The 11790-nt window shown below is 54.0% G+C and overlaps 1 protein-coding gene across 1 annotated transcript in view; it reads left to right on the top strand.

Annotated features, from left to right (window-relative positions):
- Positions 1 to 925: 925 nt before the first annotated feature.
- Positions 926 to 11790, top strand: part of TOX2 (TOX high mobility group box family member 2) — a gene marked incomplete at both ends in the record, with an annotated part of 129060 nt that continues 118195 nt past the window's right edge. Inside the window, one exon of the mRNA XM_084296454.1 lies at positions 926 to 1027. Within this exon, the coding sequence (XP_084152580.1) occupies positions 926 to 1027 (102 nt within the window). The remainder of the gene's footprint in view (positions 1028 to 11790) is intronic.

Genomic DNA, 11790 nt, shown 5'->3' with positions numbered 1-11790 from the left:
CCTAGCCGTCTGCGAGCTCACGGAGGGCTTACGGCAACTCGGTGTCTCTGGGAGCAGCATCCCATCCCGCACCAGCTCGGTCGATGATGTTGGGTTGTCCTGGGCTGGTTTCCTATGGGAGCTGCTGGGGGATGTTTGGGGTCCCGGGGCCGCTCTGCGCTGCGAGCCACGGCCGGGGACAGTCGGGGGGAGGCCGGGGGGAGGCAGGAGGGAGGCCGAGAGGTGCGGGGGGAGAAGGGAGGCCGGTGGCCGTCTGTCTCCAGGCCCCGGGGAGCCGGGGCTGAGCGGGGTTCGTGGACGGGAGGGAGCGCGGGGGGGGCGCGGAGCTTTCGGGAGCGAGCTCTCCGCTTTGGGGTCGTGCCGAGCCGGGCCGGGAGGCGTCCTTCTGCCAGGGGGATTTTGGGAGGGGGGGGACACCCGAGTGCTGCGGGGCAGGGGGAGGCTGCGGGCACCATCCCGCGCCCGGCCCGGCAGCAGGGCTGCGATGCTCCAAGCGGGGCGCGCTCCCAAACCTCCGGGCACATCGGGGGGGGGGGGGGGGGGTCGGACCTTTACAGCGCCCCCTCCTCCCCAATCCCCCACCCCGGCGGGGACGTGGTGAGGGGGCGAGAGGGGAACAACCCCAGCTCCAACCCTTTTCATTTTTTTTTTATTTTTTTCCAGCCGTCCCAGCTCCGGCCGGGAGGAGAGGAGGAGGAGGAGGAGGGGGGGGGGCAGCCGCCGCCCGGCCCCGCCGCGAACAATAGCGGCCCCGGAGCGGGGCGGTGCGGAGCGGGGCGGGCCGGGGGCCGCCGCCCGCCCCCCCCCGCCGCCGCCGCCGCCGCCTCCCGCCCTCTCCCCGCCCCCCGCGCCAGAGGCACCGCCGCCGCCGCAGCCGGGTCCATGCCCGCTGGAGCCCCCGCCTGCCGCCGCCCGCAGCCCCGGCATGGACGTTAGGTTTTACCCCTCCGCCCCCACCGCCGTGGGTTCCCTGCCCGGCGCTGACCCCCCCTGCTTGGGGCCGCTGGATTATTATCACTGCAACAAGGTAAAGGGGTCGGGGTGAATGAGGATGGTGGGGGGGGGGGGGGGGGGGGGACGCGCACAGGGACACGCACACGCGCGGGGATCGTGGGGCTGCTCCGGAGCGTCCCGCCGAGGTCCCGCAACTTCTCGCCGGGTGGGTGGAAAAAGTGCTGGCGGCGGCGGGAGGGAATTTTAAAAGTGGCCGGGAAGCGGCGAGGAGAGCGGCGGCTGCCGCCCGCTTCGCTTCGCTTCGCCCCGGGGCCGCCGCGGAGGAGGCGCCCGGAGCCTGCTGCGAGCGGCACCGCCGGGAGGGGAGCGCTCGGGGCCGTGCGGGGCTCTGCGGGGCGGCCGGGGGAGGGGGGTGTATGGAGGGGTACGGGGGGGAGCGGTTGCTTTCGTTGGTTTGGGAGCGATCGGGTTTGGGTTCGTGTTTTCCCTGCGGGAGGGTTTCTCTCGGAGCGATTCACGGGCTGCTTGCTGTTGTCGGGCACTTTGCGGGGTTTTCGGAGCGGGCTACGCGGGAGCGGGGCCGCCGCTGGCTGCGGGGCTGAGCTGGGGGGGTCCGGAGCTGCCCCCCCGGCCCCGCGCTCCCTGCGCGCCCCGCGCCGCGGGTGCCGTTTTCCCGCAGCCTCGAGAGGGATCCGCGGGGGGGGTGAGGGTGGGGGGACGTTGGAGAGCGCTGGAGGAGCCCTAGGAAATATCCTGCAGCCGGGAGAAGGCGAAGGGAAGGGGCCAGGGTGCTGGGCGGGGGGCATGCGGAGTTCTCTGCCAGGACCGCCGGCCGGGTGCCGAGGAGAAGAGCAACAAAGCCGGGGGGCGCAGAGCCGATCGGAGGGAGGGTCCCGGCCTGAGCCCCCAGTGCCTGCGTCCTGGCTGGCCAAATCCCGGGAATCGCCCCGAAAAAAGTTAATAAAGGGAGAAAGGCTCCTGCGGCGGGACCGCGGCCGAGGGTGCCCTCGGCTCATCTCGCTGTTGTGCTACTTCAGGATCGGACTCTTTGTGAAGAAGCAGAAGGAAAGCTGGGTGGCTTCCCCGCTGCAGCGAATTCATCTTCATGCGTCGGGATGTGTATTTAACCGTGCTCTGTCACTGGGGTTATTTGTCTCTATTTATTAAGTTGGAGTAAACCTAATAGTTCTCATTTATTTTGAGATGCTTGATTATCCTGAAAGGAAACAACTTAAATTGATTCCTTCTGTATCCGCGTACTGCTAGTTTCAAACTGTTTTATTATCACTGCCGTTGCTCTTAAAATGCTAAATATGCTCTCACAACACTAACGAGAGCCGGGCCCCCTGGGAGCAGGTTATCCATGCTGCTGAGACGTCAGCCGATACAGTGTGCGAACGCTGGAGATCCGGGATCAAATACACGAGCTTGTGCCTCTGAGAGCTGCGGCCACCCCCAAATCCTGCAGGCTTTAGGAACTCGATTTTACCAAGAAGTTTTGAGATGTGAATACAGTTTAGTTTACGTTCTGGTGTTCTTCCCTGAGGTCGGGCAGGCAGCACTGGAGCAGGCCTGTGGCACGGGGCTGCCCCATCCTGGTGTCCCCCCAACATCTCCTGCCCGAGCCTTGGGGAGCGTGGGTTCATCCATGGCCTGAATCCCTGAGATTAGTCCCGGATTAGTCCCGATCGATCCGCGGGTGCTTGCTCGTGCGTGTGGCAGGAGAGGCATCGTGGGGCCGTGCACGGGGAGGCTGGAGGAAGCCTCGTCCCCGGGGCTCCAGCCAGCGCAGCCGGCACACCGGGAGGTGGGTCAGCGCTGGTGCGGGCGCGGGTGGATGGGACACTGGAGAGGAGCACCCAAGGTACTGACCACTGCCACCAGATGCTGCTGTTGTCACTGCTACAGAGGATCTTAAGACACCGGGAGGAAGAAAGGAAGCGACTTACCCTTTTACGATATTCAGGGTGCTCTTTTTTTTTTTTTTCTTTCTTTCTCTTTTTCTGAGTTATCAGATGTCATTTGCTTATGCGCAGCGGTGCACGTTTGTCTGCGGGATGAGGCTGCTGGAACGGAGCCAGAGACGAAGCGGGTTGACTTTGTGCTCTCGACCGAGCGCAGGTCTGGCAGTCCCAGTGCCGAGGGGCGGTGGTGCCGCCTGTATCGCCTGCTGTGCCTGCAGCCTTCGCTCCAGAGAGCTTGTAGGGCCACTGCAGGCTGCATACGCCCACCGGCACGCTCTCACCTCGTGCCTGCTGCAGCAAGTGCTGTCTGAGCACACGCACATCCTTGGAGCTGTGCGGGACCTTCAGCGAAGCTCCAAAAACTCCTGCCGGTCCCTACCCCTGAGCTCCTGCTCCGTGCTGGTGTCTCGGCCTGGAGCCGAGCTGAATAAGATGTTGTCTGCCTCGAAACATCTCCACTTGTAAAATTCCATTGAGAAGGAGAGGGTGAAGTGGGAAACTGAGGAGTTCTCATAGAGGGCTGTATGAAATCGTGGGCTCTGCTCTATCCCGAGAGCAGAGCAGCACCGCCGCGCAGTGCTTTCGGCCCCGGAGCGTGCCGGCAGGATCCCTGCTGAGCTGGGGCGATGCTGCGGGAGCGAGGCGGGGTTTATGGAGGGGCTTCAAAGCCCTCTGATTTAAAGCGCTTGTCTTGTTTGGGTTCAGCTTTTTACTCCCGATGGGCTGCTGTGTTTATTCGTTTGTTTAGGGAATGCCGGGAGGCTGTGCGCAGTGTCGCTGCCTGTAAATAACTTGCCCGGAGCCGGCAGGCGCTTTGCCCAGAGGCAGGGAGCTCGCAGGGAGCTGTGCTGTAGCCCAGAGCATCCTGAGACGTTTACAGAATTGTTTTGTGTGCTTGTTGAATGTGAAATTGTTACCGTGAGATTTCCGATCTCATTCGTGCGCTGCAGCAAGCCACGATTTCTCTTTGCAGCTACGGAGGTGCCTGTAAAGTGCCAGAATTTCCATTTTTAATGGACGAGGGATTTTTCAAGGGATAATGAAATGGGGAGTGTGCATCCAACCAAGGCCTCCCCAGGGGTTGCATTTTCACCCTTCCTCTCACCACCCTTTGTTCCCCTCATAGGGGCAGCCAAAACGCCAGTGCCTACCTGCAGCGTGTGCTGGAGTCCGACCCCAGGGCGCATGGGGTGAAAGGCTGCACACCCTGGATAGAAAGTGGGGTGGAAAGGAGCCTCTTCACCCGCATTTGACGAGGAGTTTTTATGCTCTGGGCATGTTGGAAAGCTGGGGAGCCCTTCTGCTACCAAGTCTCAATCGTGGGTGACCCACTTGGAGCATCCTGCCCTGCTGGAGGCCGTGGTGTGTGTGAAGAGGAGCAAACCCCAAACTTCCCAGAGCCCAGTGCCGCTGCAGGGAGGACTGATGCTCCTCATCTGGTGTTTTAGGATTGTACTGGGTGCCAGGCTCAGCCTGGTGTATGGAGGCGGTAACAGAGTGAAAGCTTCCCTAGAGCACATAGCAGTGAGCGTTTTCCACACCAGGATGCCAGCCCCTTCCCGTGGGCTGGAACCAGGCCCCACTCTTTTGTTGGGACCATTTCAGTGTCAGGTTGTGCCTCTGCAGCAGCTGCAAAGGGCTGGGGAGGTTCAGCTCAAAGTGATGCCATCTCCAAAAGGAGCCCTCATCAGAGCCACACCGGCCGTGGCTATCAGCTATCTGGTGCACCTACCTCTGTTCCAGGTTCCCCTTTTAAATCTGGGTCTAAAGCCCCTTTTTGCATCTCCATTTTTCCTGGGACGTTGGTACCAGCTGCAGATCTGCCTCCTGCTCCCTGCCTGGGGAGGTGAAGCTTTGCTGGGGCCAGGCTGGTGCCTGGGTGCTGCGGTGGTGTTACAAGGGCAAGGCGGTGTGGTTGTGCACCACGTACGCGTCAGGCCCCGGTGGGATGTCTTCACCTCCCTCCAGTTGCTTTGTGAAAAGTTGGAGATCTTTCCCACTTCAAATCTAGGGAAACCTTTTGCATTTGTGGTTCACAAGAAGTAAACCATGGGGGGAAAAAAAAAAAGGAAAAAAAAATGCAGTCTAGTAATGTAGGGGCTCATCCTGCTCCTAGCAGAGCCGCTGCGACAGTATCTAGTATGCTAGCTGAATTGTTAGCATGCAAGGATTTCTGAGACCTTGAATTAGGTGTAGGTAAGTATGAGGGAGAGGTTTTTGTTCGCAGTCTGGGCCAAATCACTTCTGTGAGGGAGGCGTGCAGCAGGGATCCTGCCTGAGCAAGGTGTGTGCAGTACTGCTGTGCTGCCGTGTGCGAGGAGGGGTCCTGGGCAAACGTGGAGCAAATCTGGGGAGTGAATCAACATCTCCCTCTTGGATTTAAGTACAAATTCTTAGTTGCTTCTGGTGTTTTGTTGATCAAGCTTGGTTAGCACGATGCTAGATTTCCACTTAGGCCAATGATTGATGGGGGGAGGAGCAGGACCCAGCCTGGATCTCTGCTGTGACACTGGGAATGCCCATGGTCCTTGGGAACCCCGGCGTCTCACAGAGAGCCATTAACCCTGTAGCATATCTGCAAGAATCAACAGCACGGCCAAAACCTGTCCTGGATCTTTCTGACAGGGCTCTGTCGCTCTGCAGCTTCAAACACCCCCATGCCTTGCCTCTTCGGCTGATAAATGGAGAGAAACTATTTTGCCGATACACCGTCATAAATTATGGATAACTAAAATCCGCTAGTCATACGATGGGTATTAATCTGCAACCAAGGCTCTCTTCTTCTTTTAAGAACCCTTCAGAAATGGGATGTGAGCTGCTGCTCTGAGCCCGGGTCGATGCAATGAATACATCGCTGCGGAACATTCTGTTTTGGTTTGACTTTTACTGTAACTTGTAAATTGCAGTGATAAACATGGTCCCTTTTTCCCTGTTCCAGAACTGCTTTGCCATGCTGGAAGATAAAATATATTCTTTTCCTCTTTACTTTCTAAGCCAACTCCGTTTTTGAAGTAGAAAATCTTTCTTTGGAGATGGAGGATTTTGGATGGGGAACAAAGCCCTGCAAACTTTTAATTTGGGGCCCATTTTATTCTCATTTGGCAGGCAGCTCCTGCTGATTTGCAAAATGTGGATTTTAGGTCCCGAGTATGGGCAAGGGCTTTCTCTGAATAGTGTTTGAGCCACTTGGTGGGACGACCCTGCTTTCTCCAGAGCAATCTTTGATGGTTTGCAGTACAGAAAGCGTTTGAAGCTTCATTTTGCCTTGGGCTTTAAGTCCAGGATTCGGAGCTGAATAATGAATGTCCGTCCATTCACAGAAATTGTTGTCCTATGTGTAAGCGCAGAGGGAAGGCTTTAATCTGGTTGTTCTTGGAATAACTGAGATATTTTGAAGACCGGTCTGGCTTGTGTACAGCAACATGTTTGTAAGGCTTAGTTGTGAATAACATTGTTAAGGGCCAGATCCATGAAAGTCCCCATAGAACAAGAAGCATCAAGAGTCTGAAAATTCAGGATCAAAATCTCACTAGTTTCTTTGATCTTTTTATGATGCTTCAGATCAATTATAAACATTGTCCTTTAAATCCTGGCATGTTACACATCCATAACCACGGTGTAAATTCAAGAATTGCTCTGGACTTGGTCCGTACCTCTGAGCTTGCAGCAGGCACAGGGATTGGCTTTATACATCCATAATGGGGAACCTGTTTCTGTTGGGAAATCGTATTTTCTGTGTATTTGGGATGGAGCATCCCATGGTCGTGCAGCGCAGGGCTGCTGCTGGCCCCGGTGGTGGGAGGCAGGGTGCCGGCAGCCCTTGCGGAGCTCCTGTGGGGCTCTGCTCCAGCTGGTTGCAAGGACGGGTGCCTCTAGCTCGCTGCCTGGCAGTTATCATTGTGGTATTTCTGCCGCATTTCAAGAAAAAACTCAGGTTTTGTTCTGCCTTCGTGTGGCACCGCTCTGCCACCAGGCGTAGGGAGCAGGAGGTGAGGACCCTGCTGCCCCAGGGCGTGATATCGCCCCTCGGTGCTGAACTTCCCCTGTTACCTTTGTGCTCATTCTACTAATTTATTTTTTTGTTTAACAAAATGAGCTCTAAATGCTTTTACCATAAGTTGGGTTATATCTTTCAGTGTAAATGAAGCATATAATTGTGTTTTCCTAACAGCTCTACATTAAAATTAAGTTATTGTACTGCTAATGTGTTTTCCTTGACAATTTTCCATCCAGAGAGTGCAAAGCTTCTGTTTGAAGCTGTTGCATACCGTGTTCCCAGTCTCTTCTAGTATTTTATTCTGCATTTCTAAAGCCGGGGTGAAGTGTTAGCACGATTCCAGCTTTGGTGCCATTGACTCCTAATTGGAGGCTTGAACTCAAATGTTTGACCTTCATGATTTTCCGTATGCGTTTCCATATGATTAAAGCTTATGATGGGGACACAGGGCTCAGCTGCAGCAGGGAGGGGGAATCTTGCAACAAAACTTACTGAAACAAACCCTAATCACACCACTTTCCACTAAAAAAAGTGTTTGAAAACTGTGCAGGATTGCTTGGCTTTGCACACATGCGGCCAGGTTTAAATATTTTAATCATCCACATCCCCCTCTCCTGCTTCTTTCTATTGTTTCCTTGTGATGGTTTTGTTCTGATGGATGCCATTTCTTCTTTGAAAAATGGCACTGGCTGCTGCGTCGCCTGCAGGCGAAATCTTTGCATTATGCCACAGAATCTCTCCTCCGCCGTAATCTCGTGCATAGATTGGTTGACCTCTGCAGATATAATTAAATCTCTTCCTGACGACTGCGCGATTTCAGCCCAGCTCTGTGGCCAGCGCGTCTGTTAGCTAAGTGTTAAATTAGGGCCCTCTACCCGTAATTGTTATTCTGGAAAGACGATTTGAGAGTCGGCTGGTGCTGGTGGCTGCACGCAGCTTCGGAGGAGCCTTATCGGAGGAAATGGGGTGACTCTGGGGCTGAGGCAGCTGCTTGACCTCTAATTATAGCCTGGTCACTGGGGGCTGCCTTGCACGACTGTTTAGAATGGAGATTTTTACATATACATACACGTATATATTTCTGTTGGTTTAAACACCTGGCCACTTGCTCTCATGGTGCAGTTTTTCTGCATTTCTGTTGAGCTCCTAACCGGGCAGGGGCCAGGAGAGGGAGGTGGCGGGGTGGGACCTGTTCCCAGGCAGGGTGGGAGCGAGGAGCACTCCTTTATCGGGTTAGCTGGATCACATTAGCAGGTTTTTTTCCCACAAAACCGTCCGATGACTCAGAGTTTCCATTCCCGTCTGGATTCATCCGGAGGCTCCGTCCCCTTTCTCTGTCTGTGTGCACATCACGCTCTTCCTCTGCTCTCCCCTTCAGAGCAGACCATCCTCTTCCTCCGCATCCCCTTTTGTTTGCAGGGTGGAGCCTGCACGCTCGTGTGCTTGTGGTCAGAGCTGCGAGATAAGGGCTGTGTTGTGGCTCGGCTGTTTTGCCTGGTGAAAACTGCCCTTGGCCTCCATTTCCAGAAGCAGCGGGCTATTTTTGAGGTACCTGAAGGGTTTGGGGGTTCTTGTGAAGGCCTCAGGTCACCCAAGCACTGAGAAGATCCAGGTCTTGGAAGAGGGGACATGCGGAGCACGAGGCTCCCCAAAAGGCTACTTTCTCCCAGAGGTGTGGAGCTCCACTTTAACATCTCTGAAAGGGTTCCATGCAAGCCAGACGTGGGATTAAGACTTCCCATTTCATCTGTACTGAACTCTAAAACAAAGGTAAACTTGTCAAAAAATAAAGAAAGAAAACATTTAAATGTGTTCTGTGTCTCTCATCTTTCATTGGCACTGGGAGCACCGCGCTGGTCGGGGCGAGCTTGTCCTGGGGGAGCAGCCCCATGGGGGATGCAATTTTTTAGGGAGTCTCAGGAACTTGGTGTCAAGTCCCTGGCATCAGAAGGGGGCAGCGTGTACCCCAGGGCCCTTCACGGAACAGAAACTTGGACAGCATAGACACGACTTCAGGAAATTTTTATGGGAAATTTTGCATGGAGACACTTAACTGAATTATCTTGGTCTGCCCCAGCTCATGCAGTGGGTGCAGAAAGTGCTTGGATGTCACCTGAAGAAGAAAAAGCAGAAATGCTGTGGCGGGGGGGGGGGGGGGGGGGGGGGGAACAACGTGAACCAGAGAAGCTGGGGTCTGTTGTAGCTCCGGGAAGCATTTGTGCCTCCTGGTGGGATCCTGCCCTGTTTGTCGGCGTTCAGCCGGGGAGGCAACATTTTCCCCTGATGCGTTATCTTGTCTCTAAATAGCATTCAAAGGAGAAGAAGAATGTGCTGTTAAAAATACCAAACTTTGGGGAATGGCTGGCAGACTTTACTGCTGATAAGCATTGTTGATTGAAGATCAAACGGCCCTTGAAAGCAGAAGAAAAACCTTCCAGCAGAGCCATGGATCTGACCCTGCAGCCAGACAGTGAGGTCACCCGGGCTTCAATCTGTGTATATTTAGGAACCTGCACTGGAATTATGGTCTGGTCTCCTCTACCCCAGACGGATTTTGGCGACATGGTGGTTTTAAACCTGATAAATCTGCTAAAGCTGAGAACAACATTTATTAGATGCCAAGAAAACCAGAGTCATGTTTTCATTATTAAGTGGTAGGTTTTTTTTTTTTTTTTTGGTTTTCCCTTACGATAAAAAGTCTGCCCAGAAGGAAAGGCTGCAGGTCACAAAGGGAACCAAAGACAAGTGGCATGTGCTTTTTTATTAATTGACAACCTGCATTTCTGTGTCAAGGTGGCAAATTAATTGTGGGTGGCTGTCTGTTTGCAAACGAGGGAGTTCTACCATGCCTGTGCAAATCCACACGTGGAGTCTTTAACTACCTGATTTAAGTCAGACCAGTGTGTAGGCTTTTTGAGAACAATTTTAAAACAGTTTTTTTCCGCTCTTTGGTTTTGGAGAGGGGAAAAATGTTATCAAAATGGTCTGTTGAGCTTCATAAGCTTGCAGCAATTTAAGTAAGGCGGTCGGCATGTAGTGAGCTTCTTTTGGGGGGGGCAGCGGTGGTGCACACCCTGGTAGGGATACCAAATTTGTGAGGGTACAAATGAGACAAAGATGTGCTTAAAAACATGAAATATAGGTTGGAAGGGACCTCCAGAAGTGTATTTAAAATAATTCCAGTGGCACCTTCCACTACTAAGATGGCAAAAGAAGAAAACATCCACATCTAGCCCATACCTCCTGAGAGCCTTGGGATGCAGGTCTGATACAGTGAGAATCCTGCTGGTGATGGCTGCAGTAGGATGCTAAATTGCCAGGTTGCAATAGAAAAGGCTTTAGTTAGAATTAATAAAATGTGAAGTGCCTCCTTCCTCGGAAAACAAGCAATATTGACTGAGATTTTGAAACACATCTTGAAGGAGCAGGCATCCAGGTTGCAGGCTCCAGAGGCGCCTCTGGCATCCCTTCCCTAAAAGTGTTACTATTTGTATTGCCGTGGAGGATTTCATTTCATTTTGGTGGCTGGAAAGGTCACAGTGAGAGAGTTTGGGAGGAGGAAATTAGTGACGAGCTAGAAACAAGGGCAGCCTAGTACAGAACTGTGCCGCTTCTCCCACTTGCAGCTTGCGTGGCACCGCGATGCCGCCCCGTGTGTGTGACTGCTGATGCTGCAGGCTGTGCTGGAGTCACGCAAAGTCCCTTTGTAATATTCCAGCCGCGTCCAGCTGGACTGAAAGCCCGTCTTCATCGTGGTGTTGGTGATATCTAGGGGCTGCCTTCCTGAATGTGAGCTGCTGCACACTAAACAAATGTTGAACACGCCCAATTTCAGGTACAACTGTTGGGCACTTCATAAGCTCCCTGGCCAGAGAGGGAGTATGGTTTTGCAGGAAACACAGGGAGGCTCTACAAGTAAAGATGTGGTATTCATTGTCGAAATAAGATTGTTGCAGAACAAGCAAATCCAAGTGTATCATGGAAACATTTCTGCTGTGAACTGTGCTTGATTCATTTTAAGTCCTGTCCAGAACTGTCCTCCATGTGAAGCCAAAGATCTGCTTCCTGGCTGCTGAACAGCACTGCTTAAAGCCAGGTATCTGGGAAACGTGGATTTCAACATCCTTTTGTTTTGTGGAGGTGTCTTATGATGTTCTGAAACTCATCTGGAGCTTCTTGTTTGCTCCCAAAGTTGGAAATTGTGGGCAGCATGTTGGGACTGCCAAAATCCCGCTCAGAGATTTGAAGAGCGAGCTCCTGTATCTAGGGCTTGTGTCACTGTCATCGTGCCATGAGCATGGGGATGGTGCCAGCCTGGGAGGGATCCTCTGCTTGGCAAAACCAGGTCTCAAAAGCAGGCTGCCTCTTTGCTTAGCGCAGTTACAGCTGGAAGGATGTGGGATGTGGAGGTTTCTGAAGATCTGCTGCGCCTTGTCCCACCACTAGATCATGGTGCCAGAGCACTGAGGGACCAGAGATCCTCTGTTGCTGTGAAATGGGGCTGGTGGCTGACATCCTGCCCTCTGAGCATGGCTGTGGGCATCTCAGCTGCTCCCAGTGGCGGTGTAGCACGGACAGGGACTAGCTGGGCCACCCAAAACTGGTGGCCTTGTCCCTTTGGCCACATATGGAGATGCTGGAGGAGCCAACAGGGAGACCCAGCTTCCTTTGTGCTGTGCTTGTTTGGAGGTAAATTCAAGGTCAAACAGTACTAATTCAGCACCACCCAGGCTGAATTGGCTTTAAATTTACAACGTGAAGCATTCAGCGTGGTTGGATGCTGAGCCTTTCCGAGCACAGTTCCTGCAGGTGGAGGTGCTTCTCCCGATGCAGCGGCAGAGCCAGGCCATGAGTGTGTTGTGTCCTTGCCTGAGC

Source organism: Netta rufina (assembly GCF_964035555.1).
Source record: "Netta rufina genome assembly, chromosome: 16".
NCBI lineage: Eukaryota > Metazoa > Chordata > Aves > Anseriformes > Anatidae > Netta > Netta rufina.
This window is presented reverse-complemented; position numbering and strand designations above follow the sequence as displayed.